Below are 17761 nucleotides of genomic sequence, written 5' to 3'. Positions count from 1 at the left end.
GACCTGACCCCACAGCTGGGAATCATTTGCCTGGGGGTGGGGCAGCCCCCTGACTATATAAGCCTGGACCTGGGTGTCCCAGGCACCCTGGAAGCACAGACCCTCCAGTGCTACTACCTGCGCCCTCCAGCCCGACCCTCCAGCAATCCTTGCAATGAGAGGAAAAGCCACCCGGGAAGCCCTTGCCTGTGGTCCGGAGGAGACTGCCTCTGAGTCTGCAAATGTGCCCACCACAGAGCCCTCTGGAGAAATGGCGGCACCGAAGTCTACCGGGGAAGAGCAGGCTCCCAAACCACAGGAGCCTGCCCCTCAGGCACCTGCCCCCGCGGCACCTGCCCCCGCAGCCTCTAAACCCGCACCTCCAAGTGAAGGTGACAAGAGGCGGGGCAGGTGGAGGAGGGAGGCAGCCTTGGCAGAGAGTGGTGCGGGGAGAGCTTTTGGCTACGAACCTCTTTATCTCCCCCTGCTTCTCCCTCAGATGTCCCCAGTGCCCCGCTGCTGCTGGCTGTGGAGGACGTGAGTGACAGCTCGGTGACTGTGAGCTGGGAACCCCCGGAGAGGCTAGGGAAGCTGGGGCTCCAGGGCTATGTTCTGGAACTCCGCCGAGAGGGAGGTGAGCTATGGGCTAAGCCCTGCATACACCCAGGGGAGGTGGGCTTAGAGGGCAGCAGGGACAAGCCCCCAGACTCTGCAGTTGGGTCAGTCCAAGGGGAGATACAGAAAGACGGAGAGGAAGCAGTCCGCTCAGGCCACTCACACACAGCTTCTTGCTCCACCAACGCACCTCTGAAAGCAGGAGGATGTCCAAACGGCCTTAGGAGGCCCCCTGTCCTCCAGCTCCAGGAAGCCTCTGAGTAACAGAGATAAAAGGGTAGGTGACAGTGGGGCACTCCTCTGTGAGAATGAAGGAGGTGCTAAGTCTCAGAGGACCCTGCTTGGGGAGGGCAAGCAGGAGGTGGAGAGCAAAAGAAGCTGAGGGGGAGGGTAAGTTGTAAGAGAGAGTGAGGAGAAATAGGGGACGGGCGGCTCTGGCCAAATTCCTCATGCCAGCATCCTGTTATCCACCTCCATGGCAGTCAAGTTCTTCATACGTGTGGCTGCCTTTGCCCCTACCTTGCTGTGTGATTTGGCAAATGTGCCCAACCCTCTCTGGGCTCCGGGCAAACCCATCTCTGGCCACCACTCAAGGGTTCTAACGTCAGGTGTCTTTGATGCCATTTGACAACAAGAAGTCAAGGAAGCAAAGGGAAAATAAGTCCCAGAAAGGGAGGTCAGCTTCCTCAGATCATCAGCGAGAAGGGAAGCCCCACTGAGAAGGGTGCCCACAGCCATGGAGCCAGGGCCTTGCACTCTCTTCATTTCTCTCAGCCTTGGAGTGGGTGCCTGTGAATTCCCGGCCCATGATGGTGACCCAGCAGACCGTGCGGAACCTGGCTCTAGGTGACAAGTTCTTCATACGTGTGGCTGCAGTGAGCTCTGCAGGGGCTGGCCCACCAGCTGTGCTGGACCAGCCTGTCCACATCCAAGAGATCATTGGTAAATCCTGCTCCCCAGCCCTTCCCAGGCACCTTATCTAATGGATGGAGAAACTGAGGCCAATGGGTAGAGCGAACAGGGCAGTCATTTCCCCCCATCCCACACTCACGTGCACAAGCCACCTGCTATCGCCATTCTGCCTTAAGAAAGTCCCAGGTTCCTCAGCAGCAAGGGGCCTCTAGAGGTCAAAGAGGCCATTTCCCTGAATGGCCCAGCCCCCAAGCTTCCTGACCTCCAGAAGTGAGAGCTCAAGCTCCCCAGGTCACCTGCCTCAGAGTCCCAATGCTTAGAGTCATTTCATTCTTCCTACCTAATCTTAATTCCTTCAGCGGCCATGGAAGCTCATTTTCTGCTCATTTCATATGGCCTGGGTTCCAAATAGGAGTCTTTGCTTGCCTCTTGCTGCACCACGTCCCTAGTGGGAAGAAGATTAACGCCCTACAGTAGGCCGGTGAAGGTTTCTCCATCCCCAGAGGCCAGTGCTGCCCTGGGAACCTGGGAGGCCAGCTGCTGTCCCCTTGCTAAGATTTCTATTTGTAGGGTGCATTAGCCTCAAGCCCTCCCAGGACCGATCAGGTTTCAGTCTGTTAATGGCAGTGAGTCACTTGGTCTGATCCAAGGTTTCTGGGGACAGCCCAGAGCCCCAGGGTGACAAGAGACATAAGCCAGCAGGTGGCCTGAGGCCTTTTCCACCTTTCTCCTTGTTCCCCCCTCCTCATCTTGACCCCATAATTCTGGGCAAGGCCTCCAGACAGAGGGGGTTTCATGGCCACAGAAGGAGGTCAAGTTTGGATTCAAGGAAATACTTTTCAACTCTAAGGCCTGAGAGATGTGGGCACCAGGGGGTTGGGAGTGTAGAACTGTAGACTGGCACGGCTTGTCCATCCAAGCCAAGCAGGTCCAAAGGCACCCAGGACTCCCTTGAGGTCACCTAGCCTATTAGTGGCAGTCCCAGAACCTGACTCCCACACAGGCCAGTTCATGTCTTACCAGGCAGCAGGGACTCTTTTTCTGGTGGTTTTCAAAACCAGAGGCCTTTCCCCTCCTTTGAGTCTTGGTGAGACATGGTGCCACCTGGCAGCTTAATATGGACTCACCGATTCTAACCTGGGACTGCCAGGAAGCCCTCCTTGTTGGGGAGTGGGGTTGGTGGGCATCCTGGACCTTTTCTGAGGGCCCAGGGATCTCAGACTCTGAGAGCCTGCAGGGGCCAGGGTCCTCTACTTCAAGGCCGAACACTGGAGGAGTCCGCTAGACTCAGCGCCCTCTACTCCATTAAAATTCCTCTGGCAGGAGAGAAGGGGATTTCCTGGAGAGAAGAGGGGAGAAGGCTGTGAATAAACAGGGAGCAGCCAGCCAGACCCCCCTCATGGGCAGGGCAGGGTGGGGACCCTGTCCAGAGTCCTCAGCTGCTCAGCTGTCCCTCCTCAGCCACCTGGAGCTGCCAAGCATTCCTGGCCCCCTGCAGCTGCCCCTGGAACATTCCACGCCTGATGCTCCCAGGGCCAAGTGCCTGCACAGCTAATCCTCAGAGACACCGTGTTCCTTCTGTCTCCTCCCTCTCTGCCCTGCATGCCACTGACCAACTGCTGCCACCTGTTTGCCACTGAGGAGCCTCAGCTACTACCACCCCTGCTCCCGCCCAGGGGGAGAGTGGCAGGGGCTGTTGCAGCTTCCCTTGGAATGCCCAACAGTTTCAGCAGTTGCACTTGATTAGGTGATAGGAAGGTGGTTCTCTACTGTAGCATGGGGCTGAAGTAAAGTGTCTGGAAGGACTCCCCCACCGCAGACTGAAAGGTAGTGGCAGGAGTAAGAGAGAAGGAAGGGGGGTAGGTCTGCTCTGGCTTCATTTAAAAAGGGAAAGATCCCAGTCCTCCCATATGGCTTGGAGACAGAGCAGTGGGCAAATGGGTCTCACAGGGGCTTCTCTGAAGGCCTGAGCTGTTCACAGCAGAAGGGCAGAGGGACTGGGAAGACAGTGTCGCCACCCTTCCAGGGAATGCAGGCCCACAGGCGCAGCACACGCTGCCCACCAGGGGGAGCCAGGGAGCCAGCTGGGGCCCATCTGGAGCCCAGGAATACCAGAGCTGCAGGGCAAATCCCAGCCTGGCAGGGTCAGGGCACCTAGGGAGTGCCCCGGATGCCTACCAGTTCACACCGTGGAGGCCCTGCCCTCCTGGAACCTCCTGGCTCGCAAGTCCCCAAGGGCCTCAGAGGATTTGGGTCCCTGGATCTGGGGAGTGAGCTTTGCCCTGTCCACAGGGAGGCAGCCTCAGAGCACACTCAGACCTCCTGCCCAGCCAGCAGCCTTCTCCAGTTGTCCCCTGCCCCTGCCACAGAAGCCTCCGATCAGCAGCCCTGTGCTGTGCTAAGCCTCGCCTCTCGCTTTAATGCAGAGGCCCCCAAGATCCGCGTTCCCCGCCACCTTCGTCAGACCTATGTCCGTCAGGTGGGAGAGATGATTAACCTGCAAATCCCCTTCCAGGTGAGTATGCCTCCTGCCCAGGATAAGAGCTTGGGTGAAATAAGGGCCCCCGCGTGAGGTGTATTAGAGGAGCCCAGGAAATGTCAGGATCCCCGTGGAGGTCTGCCTGAGACCCACCCACCAAGATGGCCTCATCCTCCCTCTGTTGTATACATGACTCAGTTGTGATTCTCCAGCCGGTGAACAGGACAGGTGGCCCCGGGGCTGGCGGGACATCCAGAGAATGAGGCTCTAGGCAGCACCTGTGGCTCTAGCCTCTGCTGCCCCTGCTCAGAAGGGCCAATGGGGCCAGCTCCCCTGGCACAGGGAGCCCTGGAGCTGAGTGGGTGTGGGGTGCTGGCGCCTTCTGCGCTCACCTTGAGGGCTCCTCCCTCCCAGGGGAATCCCAAGCCTCAGGCCTCGTGGACCCACAACGGTCACGCCCTGGACAGCCAGAGGGTGAATGTGCGCACCGGGGACCAGGACTCCATCCTCTTCATCCGCTCAGCCCAGCGCTCCGACTCAGGCTGCTATGAGCTCACGGTACAGCTGGAAGGCCTGGAGGCCAAGGCAGCCATCGACATCCTGGTGATCGGTATGGGGGCAGGGGAGGCAGGGCTGACTTGCTGGGGACCCAGAGACCTCACCTCCTGCCCCAGAACTGATGGCCAATGGGGTCAGGCCAAGAGAGAGTGATAAGAGCCAGATCTTGGGTGGGGGGATTTTGTAGCAAACCCAGCCCTCCCCGTCACTCTCTCTCACACTCTGGTCCTACAGATAAACCTGGATCCCCCAGCAGCATCAGGCTACTGGATGTCTGGGGCTGCAACGCTGCCCTCGAGTGGACACCACCCCAGGACACAGGCAACACAGAGATCCTGGGCTACACAGTGCAGAAGGCAGACAAAAAGACAGGGGTGAGGCCCGCTGGAGCAGAGTAAGGGGGGGAGGAAGGTCTGACTGGGGCTGGGTTTGTGGGGGAAGAAGTGGCCTAGGTGTCTGGGAAGGTCTGTCCACCAAGAGTCCACGGACTGAAGAGCTCTGGTCTGCCTACCACTAACCTGACTCCCTGTGTGGCTCTTGGCAAATCTCTTTCATCTCTGGGTTTCAGTTTCCTCCTGAAGACTGCAAGGGTGGCGCTCGGAGGCCCTTCAAGCTCTAGAGCAGTGCTTCAGGAAATGTAATGTGCATATGAATCACCTGGGAATCTTGCTAAAACGCAGATCTTAAGTCAGTGGGTCTGGGGTGGGGACTGAGATCCTGAACTTCTATGAAGTTCTCAGGTGATTCTTACTTTGCAGGACCTCGGGCCACATTTTGACCAGTAAAGTTCTAGAATTCTCTGAAGACCCCAGCAAGGTCTCATTCTCCCAGGGGTTCCTTCTCCCAATTTAAAGTCCCTCAGACCCAAAGCTGGATGTTTCAGCCTCCCAGGGCTGGGGCGTGGAACAAGCCCCTCTGAGGCAGAGGCCACAGGGGGAGCAGGGAGGGGTAGGGCAGGGGGGAGGTGAGGATGACAGGCCCAGGGTCCTTGCAGCAATGGTTCACAGTGCTGGAGCGCTACCACCCGACCACCTGCACTATCTCAGACCTCATCGTGGGTAACTCTTACTCCTTCCGAGTCTTCTCGGAAAACCGGTGTGGACTCAGTGCCTCGGCGGCCGTCACCAAGGAGCTCGCCCACATCCAGAAGACAGGTGGGTCTGGGTCCAAGCCCGGAAACCAAGCTAGGCCTTGCCATGCTGACCCTTCTCCCTGTCTCTGACGTTTCCTTGGTGTGTCAGCACCCCTCCCTGTGTGCTTCTCATGGGTGCCCACTTGCCAGAGCTTTTGCTGCCCTCTCCACACCCACTCCACAGCTACCCCCACACACACATTCACACCGTGTGACTGTAAAGAAATGGACATGGTTGATTGATTGTAACAAACACATCAGAGCAAACCCATGCAAATGAGGAGCACCCCTTGGGAGGCTGTGCACTTATTCTAAAGATGCTGTATGGCTGCCAACATCATAGCAGTCATTGGGTCGCCTGTGCAGTGTCCCAAGGGAGCTACTGTGAAGGGCAATGTGTGTGGATAGGTAGACTGGTGAGTTTGCTAAAAGCAAACTCCCGACCCTAATATAACACCACATAGATGGACAAGAGAGATATGGGTATTTACTGTCTCTATACAGGCACATGGCCCTCTTGCGTCAAATGTGAAATTCCAAGCCCTTTCTCCCTGTCCCGCTGTGTGCTCCAAGGCCCTCCCCCGTACAGTCTGTGCGGGCTGCAGAAAGCACACATTAGCCTGGACTGCACAGAATTAGGAAGAAATTTTCATTTAAAAGAAGAAAGCCAGTCAAGTCTCCAAAGACAAACAGAAATGAAATGTAGAATCCCTGGGTTTTTAGTCTCCACCCTCAGCCAGGATCATCTCATCTGTTTGGTTTTGCTGCCCACTCCCCTCTCTCCTCCCCTCTGTGACTCACCCAGCTGTCGTTCCGGCTTTCCTCTGCCTCTTTGAGACGTTCTGCCTCTAAGCTCCGGCATGTTGGCTGTGCCTGGCTTCCCAAAGACCCCAGGAGCCTAGGGTCCTGCCATGGGGCTCCAGATGAGGAGGCAGGGGTGAAATGGATTGTCTCCCGCCCTTAATTTTCCTCCAGACCACCAGCTCTCTGCTCAGAGAGCCATAGTCATCATGTGACCTTCCATCGCGTAAGCCGCAAACTCACTACGTGATATTGGGCAAGTCCCTCATCTATGGAGGGTCTTAGTTTTCCATCTGTCAACTGGGGATGACAAATTTATCCTTGCAAAGGAATGCTGTGTAGATTAAATGGCATACCGAAGTGTAAGCTGTAGTGATTTTAAGAAAATGGATGAAGTCAGTCTTAAGAGGTCTCCTCCTGTAACCTCAAATTCACCCTACTTTCTCCCTCCAAACCAGATATTGTTGCCAAACCTAAAAGTTTTGTTGAGCGAGACTTCTCAGAAGCCCCCTCGTTCACCCAGCCCCTGGCTGACCACACCTCCACCCCTGGCTACAGCACGCAGCTCTTCTGCAGTGTCCGAGCGTCACCCAAGGTGAGGGGCAGGGCCCTGCTGTGCCTTGGGCAGGGGCACCGGGGTTGAAGAATCTTCCCAGGCATCTTTCCCTAAGTGGAGGATGGCCTTCGAGAGCCTCGTCCTGGCCCACAAACTTCCCAGCTCTCCTCTGACCTTGCTTCCCCAGCCCAGGATCATCTGGATGAAAAACAAGATGGACATCCAGGGTGATCCCAAATACCGCGCCCTCTCTGAGCAAGGTGTCTGCACCCTGGAGATCCGGAAACCCAGCCCCTTCGATTCCGGGGTCTACACCTGCAAGGCCATCAATGTGCTGGGGGAGGCATCTGTGGACTGCCGGCTGGAGGTCAAAGGTGAGGACTTGAGAGGGGTCACTCCTTAGGAACCCTCCAATGGATGGGAGACCAGGAGAAGCCACCTCTTCTCCTGCTGGACTAGATGAGGCTGAGCGCTGAAAATCAAGGCAAGACAGGGGTAGTGAAAATCGAGGTCAGGCTGTCAGAAGGACTTTCTAAGAGGGAGGATGGCTTAATGTGGGTAAAGGAGGTGGTAGAGTCTGCCTCGTAGACAGATGGATCACTGGGGTGAGGGCATGAGACTCACTCACCCCCCCTCACCCCCCACTCGGGTCCCCAGCAGACACCCACCCCCTCCCTGAGCGCTAACCTTCAGATCTCTCCCAGCCTCAGCCACACACTGAAGAGCCACTGGTGGAGGCTGTGATGAGCAGGAAGGTAAGTGGCTGCATGCACTCCCTCCGCTGCCTCTGGGGGTGGAGGCCAGGAGCAGGGGTGGGAGTGAGAAGGGAAGGGGGCAGCCAGCTCTGAGTACAAATCTGCAGTCACAGGCAACGAACACGCACAGTCCTGGGGGTGCTCCACAGACGCTGCAGGGCAGGGTGCTGCTGGCGAGGCCTGGAAGGGATGGGCATTCAGTGGAAGGGATTCAGTGGATGGTCAGAGGACAGGATCTAGTCCTGGCTCTGAAAGACCTTAGGCCAGGGCCTTCCCTTGGACCTGTTTCCTCAGTCAGAGAAGTAGGGGCAACATCCTTGCCCTGACTGCCCTCCCCAGGTGGTTCTGAGGCCCTGGACTAGTGAGGATGTATCCTGGAGCTGCAGTGGGCAGAGCTGAGACCTGGGCTTTGGGCCCAAGGGCCTAAGGGGAAGGAGGCCTGGGAAAGGAAGAGGGGTACTGCTTCGCCCTCCCCATATCACCCCTTCAGCAGGGCACGTATAGCCCAGCTCTGCCTAACAGCAGGGGCTCATAAAACATGTTCTCTGCTAGGTGCTGCAGGCCTGAGGGTTCAGGGCAGCCAGGCCCAGAATCAAGCTCCACGGAGGCCAGAGGTCCCCATCTCCATAGTGATGACTGATGGCTTTGCTCCTTGGTACCTGCCTAGCAGGCCCCAGGCCAGGCTTCCTGGATACAAGGGGCCCTGGAAAGTGCAGAGACTGGAGCGCTCCTGCAGGGAGCTGTACACTGGGCGAGAAGCACTTGAATAAAGGTGTGTGGTGATACAGTGCAGGGGCCTCTGTGACAATGAGCATCATCACGATGGGGGCGGCACTGCGTCACCACGAGGGGGCTGTTGAATGTGTCACCATGAGGGGGTCTCCACCTCTGACACCATGAGGAAGGTGCCCGTGGGAGGGGGCTTGCGGTGTCATGGGGCTTTTCCAGATATGAGATTTTTTAGGATCTCATTTCACATGTAGCGTTTGCTACCCTCAGAGGATAACTATAGGAACAGACACACCCTTCTTTGGAAACCTCCTTGCTCCAAATGCCTCCCAGTGCCCCCTCTCTTCACCTCTCCCTATCCCCCACCATTGCTTTTTCTCTGTTGAGGTTGTTTGTTGCCCTCAGACGGTGGTGGGGTACGTTCTCCATGAGGGTTCACAGTCTTTTATTAGTCAAGTGGCCCGCCCTGGGAGCCAGGGGATATCCCACCTCTGAGAGAGGGGAGGGCCTGGAATCATGTCTGGAGTTGCTATTCACACTTAGAACCTGGCCCCTCATTCTTCTGTATAAGGAGCTTTGGGCTTGGCCAGGAGTAGACCCTTCCCCAAGGGTTTAGGCTAAAGGCCTAGACTCTGCAACAGAGCCTCAAAGCCCATGAACACTGTGCTAAGTGTCAGGGGTACTGAGGGTACCTAAATTCTGGTAAGACCTTCCTGCCCATACACCCAGGAGGGTAGTCTCCTCTGGCCTGACCACCCTGTCACACTTCATCCCAGCATGACCACAGCAGCCCACCTTCCCTTCTTCATCCGCTCCCCAGGCAGGCAGAATGCTCCCAAGAGCTGGCATGTCTGGGGCTTTCCTCTCCATCTGGCTCAGAAGCAACAGAGATGGGTGTCACCTAGGAGGGCACATGCCCATCACCGAGAGCTGGTGGCCCAGAGGACAGGCAGTTACACTCCAAGTCTCCTACTTGGGAGGCTCAAGGCAAGAATGAGGGCTCAACACTGTCTCCCAGTGGCTGTTTGAGGCCCACACCTACCATTCCACATTAGCTCCAGAGAGCTCGGAGCCCCCACTCAGGTCCAAGGGCTAGTGGAGAATAAAGCAAATACTGGAAATTATTTCTGGACTCGTTCTTTCTGCCTCTCGCAAGTATAACCCTGGGATCCCCAGGGCAAAGAGAGCAGGCACCCTGGCATGCAGCATGGCCAGGAACACAGGGTTCTGGGAGGTGGGGACTGAGGCTCCTTGCTTCCTGCCTGTCAGTGGCTCTGGCCACCTTCTGCTACAGAACAGGAGAGAAAACAAGGCCAGGACATCTAGTTTCTCCCCTTCCCTCCATCTTGGCGGGGATATTCTCCTCTCCTTACACTTGGTCCCAGGGCTGCACCACTACCACCTAAGACAAGCAGACTCCCCTCCCTTCCCGCCACGGGAGCTGAGCTTGCCCTCCTGGCCCACATGGCCCCATGGCAGTCTCAGTGTCCCCAAGCCCCACTCAGCCTGATGTGCTGGGCTGCCTGTGGGTTGGTCAGGCAGGTGGGGAGGGTTAGGGTTAGGGTTAGGGTGCTGCCCCCACTTTCCTCGTCCCCTCAGGTTACCTCGTTCTTTCCCCATGGACTGCCCTCCCAAAACTCCTCCAGGACCTCGAGGTGCAGGGCACTCACAGCCCAAAGGCCAGTAGGGAAGAGTCAGGGAGACAAGGGAGACGAGCAGGACAGCAGGGAGGTGAGTACTGGGCTGAGATGCCCCAGATGTGCGCAGCTGGGGGCAGGAGGTGGAGTCTAGTCATCGGGCCTCTCTTCTGGAGGATCCTCATCGATGGGGGGTGCAGGTTGGCAGCGGAAGTGGTCGTTCCAAATCTTAAGGAAGGTAACCCGAAACTTCTGGATGCGGAAGGCATAGACGATGGGATTCATGGCCGAGTTACCATGTGTGAGGAAGATGGCGATGTACATGAGGAGCCTCGGCTTATGGCAGGAAGGGCAGAAGAGGGTGATGCAGTTAAGGATGTGTAGGGGTAGCCAGCTGAGAGCAAAGAGGAAGAGGATGAGGGCCAGCGACTTGGCGATCTTCAGCTCCTTCCCATAGTACTTCTGCGGGTCGCCAGAGGATGCCGACACCTTCCTGTTGAGCTGCTTGCGGATCAGGTAGAAGACCTCCAGGTAGATGAAGACCATGAGCAGCAGTGGGGGCAGCACCCAGACAAAGAAGTTGAAGTAGACCATGTACTCCATGCTGATCACCTTCTCAAACTGACATTTGATCACGGGCTCACCTACACTGCCATTGGCCACCCAGGCCCGCTCCACCGCACTCAGGTTGTTCCAGCCGAACATAGGTGTCAAGCCCACCACAAAGGAGAGAATCCAGCAGCCAACGATGGCCACCACAGCCCTTCGGGGAGTCACCACTGTCTTGTACCTGGGGGAGAGGAGGGCAGAGTGTGAGGTCCCCTCCTCAGTTCACCCAGCCCCGGGGGTCTCTATAACTGATTCAGGGCCCAGCCAGGGCCCAGTGAGTGGGGAGGTGCATGTCTTTGGCTAGAGGGTCAAGTCTTTGGGATCTAAAATTTAGGCCAGAACTTGCGATGCACTGGTTCATGTCTACTGCTGAGGGTGGGAAAAAACAGAGAAGAAAATAACAAATGAATTCCTTTAGGAGTTTCACTAAAATTACCAAAGTAAAAATTGCTCACATGTGCTTGGCACACCCCCACTGGTGACCTTATCATTGCTTCATGACAGTTCCCATGGGGTAGAAAAGCACCAGCAGAATGAATGCCCATTTGACAGCTGAGAAAACTGAGGTTCAGAGTAGCCACATGTTCTGCCCGAGACCACATGGAGGGTGGCAGTGCTGTCCTGTGCTTCCTGACCACAACGACAAGGTGATTGACAAACCACCCCTCCCCTTGGGCCAGCTGACACACTATCATAAAAAGCCTTCCCACACCCCCTCCTTTTGGCTGCGTCCCATCTCTGCCAGTGCCCCCATCTCCCACCTCCATCCTTACCTCGCCTCCCCTTTCAGTCATGTACAGTACTTATCTCCTGAAGGGCTGATCTCAAGAACCAGCTCTCCACCCCCAAGCTAATTGGGAATTATTCTCAGGAAAGAAAACTGATGTTCACTGAGGACTGCACGCAAGGGACTCCCACTTATGCATGCATGCATGGGTGTCTTCATTCATTTTTGCGTGCTTTCTGTGCCATTGGTCTCTGTGCTAGGAGTAAGATAAAGAATCCCTACCTCTATGCAGCTCACATTTTGGGTGAAGAAATAGATAACACAAAAGTAAGGAAATAAATAAACAAGACAGCTAGAGGTTGTGATATGTCCTTTGAAGGAAATAAGCAGGACGATGTCAAGGGGCAGAGCTGCCAAGCGTTTTCATGCCATGACATACACAGATGATGAAAACATTTGGATGACACAGAAAATGGATGAGGCTGCCCATGGGCCGTGACTCTTCCCCCACCCCTGCCCCCAGGGTTGAGGGGATGCCCCTCCGAGGGGGGGCTCCCCACTTCCCTTTAAACCAATCCAGCCAGCAGCCAGCATGTCCTCTGCCCACGCACTGGCCTTGGAGCTAGCGCCAAGGGCTGGGGCCCGCCCAGCTCTGTGCTGAGGAGCTGGCTCAGCCCGGCAGCTTGCCCAGTTGTTATTTTCCAATGTAGCTTCTGGGATGGAGGGAGTCCCGTCTTGAGCATGTGAACGGCTACTGAGACCCACAGGTGTGGAGGCGGAGGCCTCCCTCTGACTCCGTTTTCTTCTGTCCCGTGCCTGTGGAATCTGCGGCATTCTCCTTCACAGCAATGATTCTTCAGGTCCCTCTCACCCTGGACCAAAGCCCACTGCTCCTTGAAGGCTTTACAGGAGTGGGAAGGGGAACGATGTGAGGGATGGGAGAAATTGGACCCCACCCCCACTCCATGTAGAAAGCAAGCACTGGATAAGCAACCTCATTTCTAATCTCATCATTCCAGTGGGGAGACTGAGGCCCCTAGATGACTCCAACACCTTCAGTGTGGTGCCCCATCCCCTACTCTGTAATCATATGGTCCTTGTGTCCCCAAAGCTCCAAGGGGCCTTGAAATCTGGCCAGTTTGCTTCTGCCTTCCTGAAGTTTTCTTAGGTCTAATCCTTGCTCTCTTGCTGTAACTAAAGCCTATTTCCACCTCTTGAATCCCCAGCAGGAAAGCCAGCCTGGTGCATACTTTGGAGTCAGAGAGATCCATATCTGGGCCCCAGGTCTGCAACTTACTAGGTCAGTTCTTCCCCTGTAAAGTGAGACTGTGGGACCCACTTCAGATGAGCTAACATATGGGAAATGCCCTGTAAGCACGCCACCAACATTCCTGTGCCTGAGCTCCTAACCCTCCAAGCCCCTGAAAACACACGCACCGGAGAAACCCTGCTATCTCTAGATGCTCAGCAAACACAGCATAATGGCTCTGTAAACATCTGGCTCAAGGTTTGTTTCTGATGAGCTTAAAGTGCTTCCCACATGTCCTATAGTGAAAGAAGCTCTGGGCAAGTCCATGGGGTGAGACGAAAGGAGCGCAGGTCATTCTATCAAAAGATATGGGGAGGGGGAAGGGTAAGCTGTGACAAAGTGAGAGAGTGGCATGGACATATAGACACTACCAAACGTAAGGTAGATGGCTAGTAGGAAGCAGCCGCATAGCACAGGGAGATCAGCTCGGTGCTTTGTGACCACCTAGAGGGGTGGGATAGGGAGGGTGGGAGGGAGGGAGACGCAAGAGGGAAGAGATATGGGAACATATGTATATGTATAATTGATTCACTTTGTTATAAAGCAGAAACTAACACACCATTGTAAAGCAATTATAGTCCAATAAAGATGTAAAAAAAATAAAAATAAAAATAAATAAATAAAAATTTAAAAAAAAAAGGCTAAGGTACTCTGCCACAGCTGTCACAGGCAGGGTGCAGGTCCCTGTGGTGAGCCGCCGCAGAGCCCAATGGAGCGGCAGCTGCGGAAGGAAGGATGTAGGCCAAGTACCCCCTATCACGGCCCATCACAGCTATGATTTACGTCATATTGATCATTTACAAAGTCCTTTTACGTTCATGTCCCAGGTAATCCCCGTAACCACCCTGTGAGGTGAGTACAGCGCAAAATGGAATCCCCATTTTACAGATTAGGAACTCGAGGTCCAGAAATGGGCAACGACTTGCCCACATCTCCTGACTCCAAGACCAGCTCTCCTCAGGGCACCAGGCTGACTGTGGGTTGTTTAGATGTGGATGACTGGCAGATTGGGAACAGCCCTTTCCTACAAGCTTTAAAATGGGAATGTCTAGACCCTATTCAAAGGTGGTACCACCCAGAGAAAGGGGGGTAAACAAAGTGACCTCTGGTATTGCCGTCCAGCCTGAGGACTAGGGGAGGGGGTATCTCGCCCAGGACCCACATTTGGGCAGTGATGACCCACCAAGAGAGGAGGTGAATTCTGACAGTGTCCCAGGTGACAGAGGAGGAGGTAACTTCTAGCTAGAGAGGTACCGCCTTTTCTCTTCCCCTCACCCTTCCCAACTGCCTGGAGCCCCGGGGGTTAAAGCTTTCCTAGGGCTCCTCCGGGCCAGGTCCCAGCAGACCCTGCAGCTTAGGGTATCAGTTCTCATCTGTTTTTCTTGCTATTTTCTCCATGGTGGGAAAGGGCTGGACCCAGGACCTTGGCTGAGGTAGCGCTGGCTCTCACAGGAAGGGCTGCCTCTCAGAGCTGGGAGAAAAACTTACCTCTCCCTACACGTGGGAAAGAGAAGCAGAGGCTGCAAGTCCTAGAGTGCACATGGGGTGGGGCGTGCTGAATGTGCCACAAACACTTGTCCCACCAAGTCATGGTCCAAGGCCTCATAACCCCCAACTTTATAGACAGCCCTGTGAGAGCTAGCCAGAGAGATGGCTGTCCTCAGGAGTGTGCAGTCTCAGACAGACAAAGGGGAAGCAACAGAATGGAGGCACTGGAACACCAAGTGGAGCCCTGTCCACAGGCAAGCAGGGCAGGCAGCTCCTTAAAGACGTTGTTGAAGAAACCAGGGAGAGCCCTGCCCGCTCCTGTAGCTCCCACACAGTGCCTAAAATTCCCCCATTGGTGAGATGTTCCTTTGGGTTAAGAATCGCCCTCTCTGTGTGTTATTTTTAAAGCCAAGATAACGCTGACTCCGTAGTATGAATTACTTTGTCAGTATCTTCTTATTGATGATGAGAAAAATGAAAAAACTGGGTACCTAGAGTAGTTGGGGTGGCAGAGACTCCAAGAGGAAAAGGGAGAGCTTAAGGAAAGAGGTCGACGAGTCTCCTGTTGCCAAGAGCTGGCCTAGCTGAACAGACAAGTTTTTCATAATATAGCTGCTGCAAGAATAAGTAAGTGTGGTTTAGAGGTCAAAGTTAGGGAAGGAGGGCTACAAATCCTGTACCCAAATAGGGCAAGGCAGAGGAAGCCTTTGCTACTTCCCTGGACACCTTGGCAGGGCTGCCATAGGAGGGGAGGAGGTCCTGGAGGCTAAGGGAGGGGGGATGCTCAAAAATAATAGTTAACTGATTGACAGCAATAATAACAATGCTGATAGAAGCTAACATTTATTGACGCTTTTCATGTGCTGGCACCAACTTTATAGACAGCCCTGTGACTTAGGCATTATTATGATTATTATTCTCATTTTCTAATCGCAGTAACTGAGATTCAGATTATGAAACATGTCCAAGGTCACTCAGTGAGTAAGAGGTAGAGATGGAATTTCTAAGACTGAGATTTGTCCTAGTCCAAAGCCCATGAAGGACCCCAGCTCTGCCACTTTGGGAAGATGGAGGACAAGGGGGCTCAGAGGGTGGAGGTCCAGTACAGAAGAAGGGAGTCATGGTGGACCTCCCCTGCTTCAGGCAACCCCCTGGACTGGGCAGCTCTGAAGATGGCAGCAGGCCTGCCTGGGAGCCTCCCTCCTCCCTCCAAGTCCAACCTCTTTGTAGCCCTCAGACTGGTCTGTTCATGATCTGCTCAGCTGTTTAGTCGTCAGTGCTGGGGCAAGTAGGCAGCTGAGGCACCCTCCCTTTTCATTCATTAAACAGATATTCACGGAGGGCTCTTAGGTGCCCGGTTACAAGTGCCGGGTTCAGGAATATCGAAGAGAACAGGCTTTCAGGAAAGTAACATTCTAGAGGCAGGGGATAAACCAATAAACAGACTGTTTGAGACCTACCAAGTGAAATAAATAGGACACCCTGAGAGCGAGTGGCTGGGCATGGAGTGCCGCTGGCTTAGGTTGTGTACGTGCTCAGGACAGCCTCTCTGGGGAGGAGACACTGAGCAGAGAGGGACATGATCACCTAGGACAGCCAGGCATGAGGTACCAGCAGGCAAAGTCCTGAGGCCCGAGTGGCTCAGGTAGCAGAGCCGCTAGTGGGGGCTTCCGGAGAGTGAAGGCAAGGGCCAGGGCAGGGCCACCTGGGCTGGGCAGGTCACACGAAAGGTTCCAAGGTTTTATTCTTGTGCAGGGAAAGCCATTGTAAGCAAAGGAGTAATCTCCAATTTCTGTTTTTAAAAGGTACTTCGGGCTGCCGTGTGGAGAGTGTGTTGTGTGCAGCAGGGGAAGCAAGAACACCGTGGGGAGAGCGTATTTCAGCCATCCAGGTAAGAGACGAGGTGGTGAGCTCTCGTGGGTGGCAGTGGGGAGTGGGGAGGAGTGCCTGGCTGTCAGATGTGTTTGGGAACAGAGCCAACAGGACCTGTTGCTGAGTTTGGATGTCCAGGTGAGAGAATGCACCATCAGGATGACTCTCGTGTTTTGATCCCGACCACTGAAGGGAGAGTGGGGCCATTCCCTGACCCTGACCCCTCCCTGGCCAAGGGCCCTTCCCCTACTCCCAGTCCTGTTGCACTCACTCAGGAAGTCCAGACCACACTGCCGGACACTTCTTTGTGTGCACCTCCCACCTGGGGCCTTTGCACTTCCTGCTCACCTCCCCGAGAGGGCTGAGGAGGCTCCTTCCCCCACATCCAGATCTCAGCTTAGATGTCACCTCCTCAGAGGAGATTCCCTGGCCACCCTGCAAAAGGAGCCCTTCACTCCATAGCCTTCTGCTGTTTTTAATTCTCTTGATAGAGCTTATCACTTCTTGACTCTCTGAATCCATTCATCTACCCCCCCCCACAACTGCTTCCTCTCTCGTTTAGATATAGATATAAATATATAGGTGTTTAGGAATTTATTATCTGTTTCTCTCCAGTGGAATGTAACCCCATTAGGACAGAGATTCATTTTGCAAGTTCACCAACTGTGTTCCCAGTACCTAGAAAAGTACTCAATAATTATTTGTTGAATGAATGAGTAAATAGACGTAAAAATGGATACATGAGTCCATATATCCATTTATTCAATCATTTATGATTTATTCAATGACAAATACATTTTATTCAATGATAAATAAATACATGATAAATAAAAATGATAAAGAAAATTATTCGATCATTCATGATTAATTGAGGACCTACCATGTGAGTACGTCAGGGAACCACAGATAAGGATTAAATGGTAGGTGCTCAATTAGAGACAGTCAGATTAGAAAGGCATAGCTGAAGTCTCAGAAGCAATTACAGTGCCCTGGATGAAAAAAATCTTTCCCCTGTTCATTACCCACTGGGCTAGAAGCTGTGGGGATCTGCTGCTAAGTCAGATAACTACTGGTCCCCTGCTTAAGTCCTGTGACATAAGGTTGCTCTGATGAGGGCCCCTTATGAGAGGTATGAGTGAATGCCACCAGGCCACCAGCCAGCCTCCAGCACATCTATGGCAGCCCTGAGCCCCAGCTCTGTACCTGCATACGGTGAGACCAGCAGAGGCTACCCCGGGCCAGAACTAGCCTCCCCAGAGTCTTCCAGAGGAGCAGCATTTCCAACTCAAGCTAAGCCCCAGCAGGAGCCATGAGCCTGCCTGAGCTCCCCATTGGTCCTTTGCTTCATGAAGAGGCCCCTTTCATAGGTGGGATCAAATCCAGTCGGAGGCCTGACTGCACAGAGGGGTGTCCTCTGTCTGCCTACAGCCTCACAGGAGGGCTCTTCCTGGACACCACTGGGGACTGACTTTTAAGCTGACTCTGAGAACGTGAACAATAAGCCTCCTCAGAACAGGAAAAGCTCAGAATGCCATCAGGTGGTGAACACACCAGGGGACCTAGGCAGGAAAGATGCATTTGACAGAGAAAAGAGAAGGGGGGC

General features: G+C 54.5%; 2 protein-coding genes across 5 annotated transcripts in view; one reads left to right on the top strand and one right to left on the bottom strand.

Annotated features, from left to right (window-relative positions):
- Positions 1-154: 154 nt before the first annotated feature.
- MYBPH (myosin binding protein H) lies at positions 155-7500 on the top strand (the record flags this gene model as incomplete). The annotated part of the gene is made up of 9 exons (XM_079914086.1): positions 155-371; positions 479-613; positions 1369-1536; positions 3933-4021; positions 4400-4595; positions 4778-4917; positions 5538-5697; positions 6935-7071; positions 7220-7500. The coding sequence occupies 9 exons, from the start codon at positions 155-157 to the stop codon at positions 7433-7435; spliced, it is 1458 nt and encodes a 485-aa protein (XP_079770212.1). The 3' UTR covers positions 7436-7500.
- A 336-nt stretch (positions 7501-7836) lies between these two features.
- The window catches only part of ADORA1 (adenosine A1 receptor), a 35385-nt gene continuing 25460 nt past the window's right edge, over positions 7837-17761 (bottom strand). The window contains exons 2-3 of one of the 4 annotated variants that reach the window (XR_013827227.1): positions 10187-10943; positions 7837-7967 (exon numbers count right to left, since the gene is read on the bottom strand). Coding sequence is in view for 1 of the 4 variants with exons in the window: in XM_079914095.1 (XP_079770221.1) it covers positions 10304-10943 (640 nt within the window). In the remaining 3 variants the exon portion in view is untranslated. Of the gene's footprint in view, positions 10944-17761 lie in introns of all 4 variants that reach the window. The other 3 variants (XR_013827228.1, XR_013827229.1, XM_079914095.1) reach the window with 3 other exon arrangements.

This window comes from Stenella coeruleoalba (genome assembly GCF_951394435.1).
Source record: "Stenella coeruleoalba genome assembly, chromosome: 1".
Lineage (NCBI taxonomy): Eukaryota > Metazoa > Chordata > Mammalia > Artiodactyla > Delphinidae > Stenella > Stenella coeruleoalba.
The sequence above is the reverse complement of the archived record's forward strand: the minus strand, read 5'-3'. Positions and strand labels throughout refer to the sequence as shown.